Below are 17,495 nucleotides of genomic sequence, written 5' to 3'. Positions count from 1 at the left end.
CCTCCATACGCCGCTGCCGTGTCCCAAGTTCTGCCATAAGCTGCTGCCCTCACTCTCTCTCTAACTCTTTCCCTCTCTCTCTCTATACATTACATCTGCAATTCATATAAATTAAAAGATTCGATAATGTTTGCGGATAAGTCCCCGTGCAACGCACGACCTCATAAATCTATTATATAAATATATAGTGTTGAAATGGTGAAATAAACAATTCAAACAAAACAAAAAGAAAAATTCAAACGCGTAAGTCGTTTGCCACATGCCACGCAAGCACACGTACTCCGTATCTCTTCTAAATTTAAAAAACCAGCTAATTTTTCACTGTAATCCAAAACCCTAAATCATGCCTTCCCACCACTAACTCTCATAACCTATAATATACAAACTTCCGAACCTTTAACCTAATATCATCATTCAATTCAATTTCAATTTTTACAAAATCAACAACCATAACACAATGACAGCAGCTGATCATCCACATAATGATTCCGATCGCACTCAACCGCCTCCTGACGCAGTCAAACCACCGCCACCGACCTCCGATGTAAAGCCGCTACTACCGGAAGCCACGTATGTTATCCAGATTCCTAAAGATCAGATCTACCGCATTCCTCCACCAGAAAACGAACGGAAGATACAAAAACTTGCTAATCGAAAACCTCGCCGGAGTTTGTGCTGTCGCTGCCTCTGTTACACAATCTCCGCATCGTTGATTCTGTTAATTCTGTTGGCTATTGCCGCTGCCGTTGTTTACTTCGTTTACTGGCCGGAGAAGGTAAAGTACTCGGTCGATAATATTTCTGTTAGCGGTGTTAATTTGACGTCATCATCGCCGGTATCGCCGCAGTTAACCGTCGGAATTCGATTCGAAAACCCTAACGATAAGATAACGTTGTTTTATGCGGGAAAAGGAAGTTCCGTTAATGTTTATTACGACGATGTTCATTTATGTAACGGAGTATTACCAGCGTTTGAACAGAAAGCGAATAATGTGACGGTGATTCAAACGGCGTTGAAAGGGTCAGATATTGTTTTGTCGCGTGATGTACACGCGCGTTTGGTAAAGCAAGAGAAAGGACAGAATGTGCCGTTAAAGTTGAATGTGAAAGCGCCGGTTAAAGTTAAGATAGGTGCTGTGAAGAAGTGGGAGATAACGGTTTCTGTTAGTTGTGATATGATTGTTGACCGGTTAACACAAAAGTCAAAGATTATGTCTAAAAATTGTGATTATAGCGTAAAGCTGTGGTAAAATAGGAGTTTAGTAGTTGCTAATTCGTAAATGACCTTTTATTGTAAAGTATATGAAAACATACATATTTTCCAGCAGAAATTTGGGTGACATTAACTCCTTGAATCTATCGCCATTTTTTAATTACATTGTTCTATTGTTGATCATTATTTTAATTTTGATTTTGATTATTTTCTATTTTTAACTTTTATATTCTACAATCAATAATTATTTTATTAAATGAAATAATATTATATACAGATGATCCAACGACGGATCAAACTTCAAAATTCAAATAACCAATTCAACCCATCTCGTTCTTCATTTTCAATCGTATCATCTATCCAAGGCCCATTTGAAAACATGGATAATCGGAATTTCGGGTTAAGAAAGTTATATGGTATGGTTTATTCGAATATTGGTTCCGTCTCATATATCCAAGACCCATTTGAAAACATGTTTAATCCAACGTATACCGTCCTTATATATTTAGTTGGATTTTGATTTACTCGAATATTGCATAATGAATTTAGATTATTGAGATTACTGAAATGCCAAAATACCAACATGAAGCATTTTAATTATCATATCGGGTTATTTTGAATTCACGAATCTAAAATAGAAGATTAGATTTGTGTGTAATTTTTCAATTTGACATATCAAGATCGATATAATTAGTACTAGGTTATAATTCGTGATTTCGTGAGGCGCTTTTACGGCAACTTTGATAATTGTGCATTAAATCAAATATATAAGAATAAAGTTAAGTGTTGTTATTAACTATTAAATGTGTTAGTGATTGCACAATGACGATTGACACGCATGTGTCCCCCTCACCATAATTTTTCTTTACCTGTGAGTCATGAACTATTTAACGGGTTAAATCTTTTGCCCTTGTCCTGAGCCAGGACCCGCATACTCCACAACCCGTAGACAAACTCGCGAGGTATAAGAAAAACATAAGTTTTTTTTATATCAAAGACACGTTCACAATTATATGTAGTATTTTATAATAGCTTTGATAATCGTGATTTATATTAAGTGCGTAAATTATATAACTCAAATATAAGTTTTTATTAACTGTGTATATGAATAGCACCCGCGGAACACAAATCTCTTATATCAAAAACCCGTCTACAATAATTTTTTCTTTATCCATCGGAGTCCTTGTACCGTTAACAGCTTTATTTCTTCACCTATACCCATAACCCTCATATACTAATAACTTGCGAATTATTTAAAAAAAAAAAATATGTGCAATCTAACTAAAAGACAAACAGATCAAAAAAAGGGATAAATATATTGATGCGTGATTATGACTTTAAAAATGCAATTTAGAACAAGCTTTCTTCACCCAACAGATCTGAACACAAAGATCCAATTTGTAACAGTAACAGCCCTAAAACAGAGTATAAAACTCTGAAATAAGAACACAAAGGATAGAAGAATCTAAACCCCAAATTGATAAAGATACCACCACACTTAGAGATCTAGAAACACTCCAAATCTTCAACTGCAGCTGATAAAGATTTCACCACAACTATAATATCAGATATGAAGATTTGGATTTCACCACAATGTTTGATAAAGTAACACCACAAACACTGATAAAGAAACCACTCTTAGCCACCGGAATCAAAGATTCGTAAAGACACAGAGATTTTGTAAATAGATAAGCTCTATCAAACTTTTCATTCAATCATCAACCAAATTTTATAATTACAAGAGCTCTCTATTTATAGTAGAAGCTTAACAGCTATTTTCTAAATAAGACAAAAACATAAAAAGGAAATGGAGACAAAAAAGGACAAACAATTACAAATTAGCCAATAAGAATAAAGGACACAATCTGCAAAAAGCCTGCCATTTGTTAGTGCTCCTTCCCATGATAAAAGCATCCAATGATAAATGGGAGTCTTCCTTGGACAGCTAACATTCTTCTAGAACAGCCACACACGTGTTAAGCACATGACCTGACCGGTTTATTGAAAAGCATAAGTAAACTTTGAGTTGTATCAGCAAGTTGGCCATTCAGACAGAAAATAGCATCGCGTGCTGGTTGTACTAGAGTGTCGTGTGCTGATTGAACTAAAATTCTTTAGCTGGTTGAACTAGCTGGTTCGCCTAAGCATAACTTTGCTGGTTCGATTTGCTGGTTACCCGGCTGAGTGAATTAAAGCTTTACTGGCTGAACTAAACTCATTTGCTGGTCCGGCTAGCTGGTTCTTCTTCGTTGCTGGCTTGCCTTCAACTATCAAAAACTTTATTCATGAAAACATAACTACTTCAGTTTAAGGACTGAAGTAGGGTCACCCCTGAGCTTCTTGAACCAGCTCCAAAAACACTTAGATGATACGAAATAGATGGCAACACGACCATTGCTTGGCCTGATTCGGGTGTAACATCTTTTGAGCTCGAGCTGGCTGTGTTGCTGGTTACATTGCCCAGCACACCCGCATCATATATACATGCAAACTCTTCAAAATTAGAAGTAAACTAAACAATAATGTGTAATTAAATTTTAGTATACGAGTACATGTTAAGAGGCATGTATGCAGATTGTTCAAACACTTAATAATGTGTAATTAAATTTTAGTATACGAGTACATATAAAGTTTTTTTCATCGGGGATGTTAATTATTAATTTAAATATATTAAATAACAAAATTAAAATTAATAATATTAATATTAATCATAATAATGTAATAATAATTAATAATAATATATATCTATAGTATTATATAAATCTTTAAAATGATAATGTCATTGATAAGAATTATTCTAGTTAAAAAATATTTAAATATAAAGAAATTTTTTTAAGCATCTCATGATATGATGTCATTAAAATAATTAATTATATTTAATAAAAATATTAACATATTCACTGTATAATATATGAAGCATTATGTACGACCTTATTATAAAACATCCCATGACCATTTGTACAATATTTGAAACATTGTGTACAACCTTATGGTAAAACACCTCTATGATTATATGTAAAATATTTGAAGCATTTTGTACCATCTTATGATAAAACATTCTCATGATCATATGTACAAACTTTAAAACAAATTGTACAATCTTTTACAAAACACCCCATGAAAACATGTACAAATTTTGAAGCATATTGTACAACCTTCATATAATAATTGTATTTTATTTTATTTTTTGAAAAATTAAAGAGGCATTTGTTATTATTAATAATCAATTTTAGAGCAAACTTTATTATTATTATAATTCAAATTCAAATATGTTAATTACATTACATAGTTATACGAAATACATGTCTCAATAAAATGTTGTAATGCAGACTTTTATGATAAAGAAAATAGTAATTGTGATAAAAATTGAAAGAAGGTCGTGGGAGAATAAATGTGATTCATTTATTCTGATCAAGTTAAGTATATCAATATGTTTGTAAAAACAAGGATTAGTTTCTTAGTCAGAATTTGTGGTTTCAAGAGTTATTAAACTAAATGACATTAGCATTTACGTTCACTTAATACCTAAAACATATCATTAAACTGTTTCGTCTAAATAAATTCGTGATTTTACGGGTCATTTCACTAGTACTAATAATAATATGCGTGGTAGATGTATAGTCCTTAGTCTTAGATATAGTCAATTATTATTTATCATGTTAATATGTTAATGTTAAATTTATTAGATAGATATATTAGTATTCGATAAATCCATTGTAGAATTAGCCAGTTTTACTAAATCTAATATTATCCACATTCGTGATTTCCCTTCTAAGGGTAATTATGGAACAAAAAAATAATCAAGGAATGATTATTGCTCTATAAGTTTTATAATTTGATATGAATGGTGAGATTAAGGAAGTAAGCAATGTAATTATTAAATTCAATGGTCCATATTAAATCTAGATTAGATTTATTGTTCTATTAACACTTACTTTAATATATAGTAAAGATTATTATTATTATTATTATTATTATTATTATTATTATTATTATTATTATTATTATTATTATTCTGTTGGTTTATTCTGTTTAACCAATCATTTAACACCCTTGTACTTGCATACAGTAGTGCTCTTAAAACCGATATCCGATACACAAGTTTTTGATTATTGGTTGTATTTTGACTAATACGGAGTAATTGTCAATAATACTCACAAGGGTCAAACTTTCATTTAGAGAAATAATCAGAGGACCATTTTTGTAAAAGTATGTCCAATAACATCTCAAAAGATCACAGCACATCATTCCCACACAAAAACAGGATAACAAAATCGACCCATCTATCCCAAAATATGAACTCAATCCTTCCATTCACCAAATCCATCACAACTTTCCCTCACCATAAACACCACCAACCACCCACACTCCTCCTCACCAGAACCAGCAGCAACGACAATAACAATAACACAACCATCACCACCAATGATGGCAACTCATTACCACCATCATCAGATAGTAATAATAAAGACGCATCAGTTCAGATTAAATTCAAAAGAGGAGCCAGTCGAAAAACACGAACAAAAAAAGGTAAAGAATTTGATGACAACATGATGATGGCCAAGAAAGAAATAGTAAAAAAAGATTGGGACTCAATGACTGTTACAGAAAAAGCATTGGAATTATATGTTGGTGAAAAAGGTCTTTTGTTTTGGATAAACAAATTTGCTTATGCTTCAATTTATATTATAATTGGAGCTTGGATATTGTTTCGGTTCGTTGGTCCTGCTCTAAATCTTTATCAGCTTGATGCTCCTCCATTATCTCCTACTGATGTACTTAAGGGATCAGCCAAATGAGACATTAACTACAATATTCTTCATACTTATAAATTATAATAAATCTCATTAGTTATGCAGTATTGTTTTGGATTAGCTCTAGTATCGGAAAATCGATAAGTGTTGTACTACAGTGAAGTAATACTAAGTTATCCCAAGATTTATTACTTTATGATTGTGATAATTTGAGTTATTTTAATCCCTTTTACTACTAACATATGCAAATTTGCAATGTGCTTATACGTATTTCATTTTTTGAACAAGCAGCTTTTTAATGTTGGTATGTGTTCATATTTTATACTGATATAGGTTTAATCACAGGTGCACCATCGATCAAATGTTGCTTTTAACTGCTAGTAGTAGTTCTTGAACTTGGTTGCTAGCACATAATGGGTCCTAATTGGGATGTTTATGGTACATGAGCGTGTTTTTTTTATGGCAATTTTATTAATAGCAAAAAGCTAAAGGCTCCTAACTAGGGACATGGGGGGCCCGGCGGGAACAAAGTGATAGACCGGCCCTGGATTTTCAGGGTGACCAATTATTATATACACAGAAGTAATCGAAGATTTGAGAAGCAGGAGAACTAGGAAAACACAACTGAAGTAGCAAAAGTCAAAACACAATAGGCCCAAAAACAATAATCAAAGACCTCAGAAAAAAATCTACTAGCATTCTACCAAGGCCGAAAGAGTCTTTTTTTAATTTGCTTATATTATTCGTTAGGTCCTAAGGGACTTTTTTCACCTCGTTCTAAGCCCTTAAATTCTCGGGACTGGCCCTGACTAGCGAAACCAACAAACAACAAAACAAAATGATTATAATGGATTTTTTGTCCAATCGGTCCAAGAAACATTATATCTACCTCTATTCCGCATCCAATTAAAAGAAAAATTACGCACGGTATTAAATACGGCCAAGTTTCCAGACTTTCAAATGTGCCAAAGTATACTAACCGCAATCACAAATACCTTATTCTTTGTCGTTGTATTAACCTGCCAACCTCGATGCCAAGATATCCATTCACTCCAAAAATCAACCAATGGGAGAAGAACCTGGACCCAAATTCCTATATTATGCCAAAGGTCTCTAGAATACAAACAACCGAAAAGAATGTGATCCAGCGATTCGATACTTCGATCGCATAAAACACAATCTATTCTTTCCGACTCCAAACCTTTAGACGATAGATTTAATCTCGTTGGTAACCGGTTATAAACCATTCGCCACATAAATATGTTCATATTTCTAGGTAGGGTGCGACACCATATATTGCTTGATTTGAGTTGGGCAACAAACACGAGTCAATATGATATCTTGTAGCATTAACCGTGAATTCACTATCCCCCAAGAGGGACCAGAACGAAGAGTCTGGTCCATTCGAAGTGACAACAAACCCGAAATCTACCAACAATTGACCCAGACTCGCAGCGTTCCTACTTGATTCACTCGGACGTCTCCATTCCCAAAATCAATTGCCATTTATAATCCGATCCGCTAACTAACAATCTTCATTAACGTCATTATGAAGGAATCTTCATTTAATTTTCCAGTACTAATATTAGTAACAAACGAGTATAAAAAGTTCGCGCTTCGCTGCGAGATGATTTCTCGTCGGTTAACGTTTAGTTAATTGAACGTTTAAAACGTTTAGTTAATTGAACGTTTAAAACAAAAGAGTTTACGGTCAGACAATTAAACAGTAAAAAAATAAAGGAAAAATGATGTAAAAGAAAGTTATAGGAAAAAGCTTTATTATGGGGTTCTTTTTTATTATAGAATATAGTTTATTTTTGAATAAGGCTGTTAACGGTCGATTAATTAAATGTTTAAGAAATAAAGGAATGAAAGAGAAGGAATAATATGAAGAAAAAAAGTTCTAAAAAACGTAACTAAAAAAATAGGTCGACAAGGGTCAACCCGGGATAACTCTACCGGTTCAAGACGACCTAGTGTTTTACAAAATCTCACCATAATTATATTATAATTAGTATAATTATAATATACTGTAATTAATAATAATAATAATGGTAATAAATTGAGAAATTGTAAATAAATAAATAAATAAATAAATAAATAGAAAGCTCTAATAAAAGATGGTAGTAAAAAATAAGAATAGAACCTTTCCAAAATCCTTGATTAAACCTGTAAAATGGAAAATTGAAGGGCGTGGAGGAAATGTTAAAGACCAAACAACAACAACAACAAAATTGATCCAACAAGTTCATAAACAAGAAGCAATCATAAGAAATTAAAATCACCTAACAACCCGATTGCTTCATCTTTACGCTCCCAATCGATACTCATTACCTCCCAGATTTCTTGAATCCACAAACGCTAAGGTAACCCTAATCCCATATTCCCCCCTTTCAATTTTATCTTTATCGTTTTCTTTACCTGATCGTGTTAGGGTTTCATCAGATTATATATAATCAAGACTAATTGAAATTAAATACCTTGCCATGTTTTTATTCACTAAAAGTTCAATCAATTCATGATTCTAGATGTTAGAGTTTTGATCTTTGGGAGCAGATGTTAAATTAACACTTAATTTGTATGATCTTCGTTCACGTGTTCTTGATTGAAACTTATGATGAACTTGTTCGTGTATTTGGCTTTAAATTGTGTTTCTTTTCGCGTTTGCTGATTTGGTACAACCTTTTTGTGATGTATAAATTGCATACATATACATATCAACAGTAAACTGAAAGTAAAATTAGTTCTGATTCACTTCAAAATTAGTGATGAAATTGACGGAAACCTAATTATGAAGACGTAAATTGGATTTCTTAAAATGTATGTTGTATGTATACATGTTTATTGGCGCTTGCTTACAGTAATTCGTTGTATATGCATTGGTACACAAATTGGATTTCGAATACGTTGTTATACGCTAGCTTATAGTTTTATACTAAAATTCGGTTCTAATATATGGTGGTTCTTTTTTTTTAGATAATTAATGGCGGGTCAGGAAGATACCTTTAACTCTCAACTAAACAAAACACAAACAGTTTGGAACCAGGAATTGGAGCGAGGAAAGTCTCAAATTGACTTATTACAAACAAAACTCGTTGAAGTCAATTCATGTATGCATGAATCAAGTAACGATGCCAAAAAGGAATTGGATCTTCTTTGGCGAAGAGTAAAAACGACAACAACGTTGTTGACGTATTTGGAATCAAAAGCAAGAATAATTACAATTCCTCAGTTAGCCTTAACATCATGTGGCATTAAACAATCAGATGCTGAAGGTTTCATTGATCGAACTGGCACACCTATGTCTAATTGGTCTGGAAATGTTAATCTTTCCAACTTTGAATCTCGTGAGGTTGAAAAAATGATTGCAATTAATAGTCAATTAGGTGTTGTTGATGAACAAGACGGGAGTTATATGGGTGAAATACTGAGTAGTGTACAAACGGTTACCGATGTAATGGAATCTTTAGTGAAGAGGGTATTAGTGGCTGAATCTGAAAGTAGTAATGCGAAACAGAAAGTAAGTTTAGGTCAAGAAGAGATTAAAAAGAAGACGATTCAGATTGAAACCATGTCTGAAAAATTAGATGAAATGGATCGTTTTGCATTGGGTACAAACTGTATTTTGAATGAAATGAGACAAAGGGTTGAGGATTTAGTTGAAGAAACTTCTAGACAAAGGCAACGGGCTGCTGAAAATGAACAGGAGCTTACTCGAGTTAAACAAGATTTTGAATCGTTAAAATCTTATGTTAGTAGTCTTATAAGTGTTAGAGAAACACTTGTTTCTTCGGAGAAGCAGTTTCAGACCATCGAGAGGCTTTTTGAACGGTCAGTTTTAATATAATCAAAACCAAATTCTGTTGTTTGGAAACTGTTGCTTTTTAAAATATTTTTTTATTATTTTTATTTTTTTGTGAACAGGTTAGTTGTGAAGACAACGCAGTTGGAGAGTGAAAAGATGCAGAAAGAGGCAGAAGTGCAGAAACTTATGGATGAAAACATGAAATTAAGTGCTCGTCTTGATAAGAAAGAGGCTCAATTGTTGGCCATGAATGAACAATGCAAGGTAATGGCACTTAGTGCTGCAAACATCTAAGTTTCTTACTTGTGTTTTTGTTTGTGAAATTCGGCTGAATTTTTCAACTAAAGTCCTCATGTTGACTACATTGATTGGGAATCATGTGTTGAAATTTTCTTTGTGCAATGTAATGTACTTTGACATTTGAATCATAATTGAATGTTTGAATTCATGTGAACTCTTTGTCCTTTCCTTCCTTTCTTTTTCTTTTGTTCTTGCAAAAACACGCCTGAATCCTATATTTTTTCATTTTTATATGTTTCGCTTCTTTGTTTTACATTGTTGGTCAATTAGTTTGGCTACTGAAAATGAAATCAAAAAGATTGGTGTATAGACAATAGACATTCACCAGTCTCGCGAAGTTCAGTTGATCAATATGAATCTCGAGAGTGGATGGTTGATTGCCGCCGTCGCGGTGGCTCTCCGGCCGCCCATTTTTGTCTTGCTCTAAATAGAATCTCAAAGAATATTTGAAAGCAGTTTTGAACCATCACGCGGATTCGAACCTATCGGGGATAAATGCTCCGTAAAAGATGTCCAGTTATTCGAATGCAGTTAAGGAGAAATCAGTTGTTGACCTTTCAACCAAATATCTCTTGTGTAGCTGCAATGAAAAGAGGTGACTATGCGAATCAGAACATTGACTACACAAGGGACACAACAAGGCTTGCCCCCCTCGAATTTTTTAGCTTCTCATCTTGTCTTGAGTTTTAAGTTTTTCTCCCATTAGCAACCATAGAACAAAAGTGTGTCGAGGTATTAAATGCGAATGCCACACAACATGAAACCATGGAACAAGATGAGATGGGCTGAAGGGTTGAGTTCAACACAAGGAAAAATGGGAATGACGATGTGATTTTAGTAGGGATGAAGGGGGTGAAAGAACTAAAAAATAATGAAACATGATAGGAACGTGTCTCGACTTAACGAGATTTTGTTAATGGTCGTTAGTAAGAGGAATTAACGGCATAATAAACGATACTTCAGTGACCAACTGAGTCGAAAAGATAATAAATGACAAATATGCTTTATAAAAGATATTTATAACACCATTTGTAACCGTGACTATGAAAAACTGTCATCTTAGGACCCCATAAGTGTCCTAAAAAGCCCATTATTAAGACATTTAGCCTGATAGGACCATCAAACTGCGCGCCACAATAAGAGCGGTCGTAATAGATAAAAAGTCTCCTAAAAGCCATATAGGCTTATAGGACATTTTTTGAATCTTATAAACTACATCGAAAGGGTCTTATGATACTTTATAATATTTTGAGACGCTCAAAAGGGTCCTTAAAACACTATATGACGCCTAAATTTGTATTGTTAGAGCATATATAGACCCCAAAAAAGTGTTCTAACATAAAAATAAACTATGTTAGTACCAATAAAAACGTCCTAAAAAAATTATTAACTATTTAAATACTCAAAAAATGGTCCTACTATAAAAATATAGTAGGTTAGTACTAAGAAAAAAGAGTCATAATATGAAGATAACTTACATTAGTACCAATATAAGAGTCCTAAGTTTTTTAGGACCACAAAATGATGTTAATTTAGTACCACAAAAAAGGGTCCTAAGTACCACAAAAAGAGGGTCCTAATATAAGTAGATGTTTGTTTAGTACCACAAAAAACGTTTTAACAAGTCATAGGAGTTTTCGAATATCCGGTTCGGATATTCAGGTCCATATCGGGTTTTGGGCCGGGTTATGGTAATTGGGTCTTTCGAGCGCAGTTCAGACAATTGGACCTTTTAGGTCCGATTTTACTAATTGGGCATGTCGTCACGTTTAAGCTTACTGGGCCTTTTGTGCCTGGTAATAATATTTGGGCCTTACGGGCCTGATTCAGCCATTTGGGCCTTTCGGGCCTGCTTCAGCTATTTGGGCCTTTTAGACCCGGTTTGGATCCAGTTTCTTTTGATGCATCAATGTATTATTCATTACAATTACAATAATTTTAAAATTTTAAATTACAAAACAAATATCAAATATAAAACATAATATTGATCACCACATTACAATTACAATAATATTGTTTTAATCAATATAACATCACAAAAGGAACATGTTTAACATCAATAGATCATTGTCTCAAACACACCAACACATACATCAACAGATTGTCTCAAACACACAAACTCATAAAACAATATTCATGTTCAAACATTCATAATCAAACCGACCAACATTAACAAACACACAAAGTCTTCAACCCACCACCATCCATCTTGATCAATCATCACGTACCACCTACATTTAAACCAACCATGTATAAGCATAAAGGTGCACATTATAAAATTAATCTTAATCTTAATTATTACAAATTTAACAAGGACATACCGCAGTAGGCCAAGCAATAGACGTACCAATGAAGTCATGAATGTACACCAAATGATCATGTTGCCTAAACAAAGCTTGATCTTTATTTATGGCCACTTAATCCTCGACCTCACACCAATCAGGTCCAATTTCTGTCCCCAAAACAACCGTTCTTGAATCCAGGCTCCTCAACCTTCCTCTTGCCACCTTCTCATTGTTTGCAATGTCTTTTATAAAAACCTCGTCTCTCACCTAAATTTTATTTTAAAAAAAAAAACCATTCATGAACACTAAAAGGGTAGAAAAACAGTAAGCTATTAATTTGAAACATACCTTTAAACGTTGGACACCCGAAGCATGAACAACCGAACCATCATTCTGCACACCCGAACCCTTCTGCTTTTATGCCAACTGGGCTTTTAACCTAACATTTTCATCAACAAGTTCTGCTTTTCCGGGCTTCAGCTGAGCATTCTCTTTGCGATAGCTGATCGACCAGGTGCACCCCACAAATCTTTGGCGCGAACACCCAATCCATACGTTTCGGCAGAACCATATTTAGTAAATTTTTTGGCTAAAAAGTGCAATCTGCTCGTGACATGGAATTGTCTGTTTCTGACATTTTGTAACCGCCGTGTCAGTTTTTTGTGTCAAATATAAGGTAGGGTGATGTGCTCAAATCTGATTGAAAATGGGGTGGAAAAAATATATATTAATAATAGAAAATATATATTTATTAAATAAAAAAATCAATGATTGGCTGCTGAAGAAAGTCACGGGCGGTTTCAAAATCGTTACATACAGAATTGATGGTACCCAAATTGACTAACTGACGCCTCGTAATATTCTGCTAGTTTTCGTCAGTTTTTCCACTGATGAAAAGTGAGTGACGGACGGATATATATGGTATAACAAAAGATAAGCTCATGTTCATTTGTTTAACAATATGAATTTAACAAGTTGACAATCAAGAATACGTATTCGCTACCGAGGATTGATGACTTATTTGATCAGCTACAAGGATCCAGTTGTTATTCGAAGATCGATTTGAGGTCAGGGTATCACCAATTGAGAGTCAAAGAAGCTGATGCCTCGAAGACAGCGTTTAGAACACGTTATGGACATTATGAGTTTACAGTGATGTCGTTGGGTTTGACTAACGCACCAGCAGTGTTCTTGGACCTCATGAACTGTGTGTGTAAGCCATACCTAGATAAATTCGTCATCGTATTCATTGATGATATATTGGTGTACTCCAAGAACAGAGAAGAGCACGAACAGCATCTACGATTGATTTTGACTATGCTTAAAGAAGAGCAGTTATATGCAAAGTTCTCTAAGTGTAACTTTTGGTTACCAGAAGTACAATTCCTTGGCCATGTTGTAGGGGCCAATGGAATACAGGTCGATCCAGCAAAGATTGAGTAGGTTAAGAATTGGGAAACTCCAAAGACGTCAACGCAGATTAGGCAATTTTTGGGTCTAACTGGTTACTACCAGAGATTCAATGAAGGATTCTCTAAGATCGCTCGACCATTAACCGCGTTGACTCATAAGGGCAAGAAGTTGAGTGGTCAGAACTGCAAGAGACTGCATTTCAGTTGTTGAAGGAGAAGTTAACAACTGCACTAGTATTGTCTCTACCCGAGGGAAGTGAAGATTTTGTTGTTTATTGTGATGCCTCACGTCAAGGAATGGGTTGCGTGCTTATGCAACGAAACAAAGTTATTGCTTATGGATCGCGTCATTTAAAGATTAACAAGCAGAACTACGCTACGCACGACCTTGAGTTAGGAGCAGTTGTCTTTGCACTTAGAACGTGGAGACACTTCCTGTTTGGAACCAAGTTCACTATCTTCACCGACCATAAGAGTTTACAGCACATATTTGATCAGAAGAAACTCAACATGCGACAACGGCGTTGGATGGAACTACTTAACTGTTATAACTGCGACCTTCAATACCATCCGGGTAAGGCGAATGTTGTGGCAGATGCCTTAAGCAGAAAGGAACGAGAGAAACCTCTTAGGGTTAAAGCTCTTAATATAGTTGTCCGTACGAATCTCACATCACAAGTCCGCGAAGCACAACAAGAAGCCATGAAACAAGAGAATGTTGATGTTGAATTTCTCAAAGGGATGGATAAGAAGTTTGACGTCAAGGAGGACGGAACACGGTACTTTGCTAACCGAATTTGGGTACCAAAGTTTGGTGGATTGAGAGAACTAGTGTTGGAGGAAGCACACAAGTCAGGATACTCAATTCATCCGGGATCAGATAAGATGTACCAGGATTTGAAGGCGTTTTATTGGTGGCCAAATTTGAAAGCTGATATCGCTACTTATGTCAAGAAATGCTTGACTTGCGCTAAAGTCAAGGCTGAACATCAGAAGCCATCAGGATTATTAATTCAACCAGAGATTTCCCGGTGGAAGTGGGAAGGAATTTCCATGGACTTTATTACGAAACTGCCGAGAACGGCGGGTGGTCACGATACCATTTGGGTTATCGTGGATCGTCTCACTAAGTCCGCACACTTCTTACCGATAAGGGAAACCGATAGAATGGAGAAGTTGGCTCAGATCTACATTAAGTCGTCTCTAGGCATGGAATGCCTATATCCATTATATCCAACCGCGATAGCGGATTTACTTCTAGGTTTTGGAAATCATTGCAGAAAGCAATGGGGACCCGTTTAGATATGAGTACAGCATATCACCCCCAGGCGAATGGCCAGAGCGAACGAACTATTCAGACTTTTGAAGACAGGTTGGGAGCATGTGTCATAGATTTCGGAAACGGATGGGATAAGTATTTACCACTGGCTGAGTTCTCATACAATAACAACTACCATGCGAGTATTAAAGCTGCACCTTTCAGGGCATTATATGGAAGGAAGTGTAGATCTCCCGTTTGTTGGAGCGAGTTGGGAGATAGTCAGTTGACAGGTCCTGAGAATATTCAGGAGACGACTGAGAAAGTGCTACAGCTTCAGGAACGACTGAGAACGGCTCAAAGTCGTCAAAAGAGTTACGTCGATGTTAGACAGAAGGGCATAGAGTTCCAAGTTGGTGACAGAGTTATGCTTAAAGTATCACCTTGGAAGGGTGTTGTACGATTTGGGAAACAAGGTAAACTGAGTCCTAGATATGTTGGACCGTTTGAGATAATCAAAAGAGTTGGACCAGTAGCTTACAGATTGGAACTGCCACAAGCACTCAGCGATATTCATGACGTTTTTCATGTGTCCAATCTAAAGAAGTGCCTAGCCGATGATAATTTAATTATTCCTTTAGAGGAACTACGTATCGATGACAAACTTCATTTCATTAAGGAACCTGTTGAAATCTTGGGCCGTGAGGTCAGACAGTTGAAGCAAAGCAGAATTCCTATCGTTAAAGTTCGGTGAAACGCGTGAAGAGGACCAGAGTTCACGTGGGAGCGTGAAGACCAGATGAGGCTGAAGTATCCGTAATTGTTTCTCGAGAAAACTACTTCAGCGGACGATCACTAAAATTTTGGGACGAAATTTTCAATAACAGGTGGGTAATGTAACAACCCTGATTTTTCCGTTACTTTCGTTAACCTTCCGTTAGTTTATTTAACGGCGATTATTTAACTTTTATGCGTTTAGGTGTATTAAATGCTTACTTGATCTTCGGAGGGTTTTAATATTTGATATGGGTTGATTTTTATTCAAATGAATATTTCGAATAATGAAATACGATAAAAACGGTACGATTATGATAATAGCTTTTTTTGAACAACGAAACGCTCAGGTTTATTTTAATAATTAATTTTATTAATTATTAACCTTTTAAAATATTTAATTTATTGGGTTTTTAATAAATTAGACAATTGGTTGCGTTTAACGATTGGGTTAGCGTTCCGGGCCTTTGGTACGATAAAACGACACTTAAAACGGACCACGATTACACGTTTTTGCAAAACGAGAGCCCGAGAACCCATCCCATGGGGACCATCGGCCGACCCCCTCCCCCTCCCCCTCCCCTTTATTTTGTTAAATGTTGGATTAGTTGAGGGACTTATGTGTATTTATCTATTTTAGGGCTATATATAAATACTTGTGATTAACCTAAACTAATTAAACCCTCACAAAAATTACTCCAGTCGATCCCTCCTCCCTCCCCAAAATCGTCGACCACCACCACCATACTATCACCTTCAATTTTCACTTTTTGATAAAACCCTGAACACGAAAGTTGTAATTCCCGATCTCCTCTACGCGTTGGTGTATTTAATATAGCGATCAAAGGTATATTTGAATGAACCCTAATTCTTAAAAATCTGATTTTTATAAAGTTTCATAGTAATGTTGTCAATTGCTCAAGTCTATACGCGTACGTGTTAATTGTAATCGTTGTTTTGATTGTTTGATGTGCTAGGGTTTAAAAACGAATTTGTATTTGTTTGATCAGAAAAATTAAGTTTTTCAAATGTTGATTATGATGTTATAATCAGATTCCTTGCGAAAAAATATTGAGTTTAGGCTTTGGATTCGCTTGATTTCATTTCCGTATGATTAAGTTATGTCGATTTGAATTATCGTTGTGTTTTTGTTGCTTTATCAGAATTCTGGTATTGATAGACAATTAATTGGCATGTGAGACTTATACCACTGGAAATATAATTTAAAAACACTCAAGTTAGACTAGGATATCATGTCGTTTGCTTATGTATAGCCCGAGATATGCTAAAATTAGTGTAAATGTAGTTTTATACAGCACTTGCATTATATGATAAAATGTGGAAACTTCTGTGATTAAAACTTTGCATATTTGAAAAATAGACAAAAATTACTTCATCTTTCATGTAGATATCATAGGCTAATTGTATCTATATCTTCGGATAATCGTATGCGAATGTGTCTAACGAAATGGGAATCGAATCTGTAAATTGAACACGGTTTTGTACTTTGTGAATTTTGTATATTGATTGAGTATGTATGCTTCTGGAAAATGAAACTTAATATGATATGTGACTTATTGTTAGTTTATGTCATCTCTAAAACCTTATGTATTGGGTACAATAGAGCCATACTTTATGTGAATTCTGATTTGAGCTGAAAACTGAATGTTCAAATTGCACGAATAAAATGTATCA

General features: G+C 34.8%; 2 protein-coding genes across 2 annotated transcripts; both read left to right on the top strand.

The window, feature by feature from the left end:
- The first annotated feature begins 221 nt into the window (after window positions 1-221).
- LOC139847980 (NDR1/HIN1-like protein 13) lies at window positions 222-1,370 on the top strand. The gene has a single exon (XM_071837721.1). It carries the CDS (start codon window positions 458-460, stop codon window positions 1,247-1,249), a length of 792 nt encoding a protein of 263 aa, XP_071693822.1. The 5' UTR covers window positions 222-457; the 3' UTR covers window positions 1,250-1,370.
- Window positions 1,371-8,124: 6,754 nt separating this feature from the next.
- Window positions 8,125-10,219, top strand: LOC139847881 (uncharacterized). Its single transcript, XM_071837607.1, has 3 exons — window positions 8,125-8,332; window positions 8,943-9,797; window positions 9,891-10,219. Exons 2-3 carry the CDS (start codon window positions 8,950-8,952, stop codon window positions 10,063-10,065), a joined length of 1,023 nt encoding a protein of 340 aa, XP_071693708.1. The 5' UTR covers window positions 8,125-8,332; window positions 8,943-8,949; the 3' UTR covers window positions 10,066-10,219.
- The last annotated feature ends 7,276 nt before the right edge of the window (window positions 10,220-17,495 follow it).

This window comes from Rutidosis leptorrhynchoides, chromosome 5 (genome assembly GCF_046630445.1).
Source record: "Rutidosis leptorrhynchoides isolate AG116_Rl617_1_P2 chromosome 5, CSIRO_AGI_Rlap_v1, whole genome shotgun sequence".
Taxonomy (NCBI): domain Eukaryota; kingdom Viridiplantae; phylum Streptophyta; class Magnoliopsida; order Asterales; family Asteraceae; genus Rutidosis; species Rutidosis leptorrhynchoides.
Note: the sequence above shows the minus strand (reverse complement) of the source record. Positions and strands in the feature narration are given on the sequence as shown.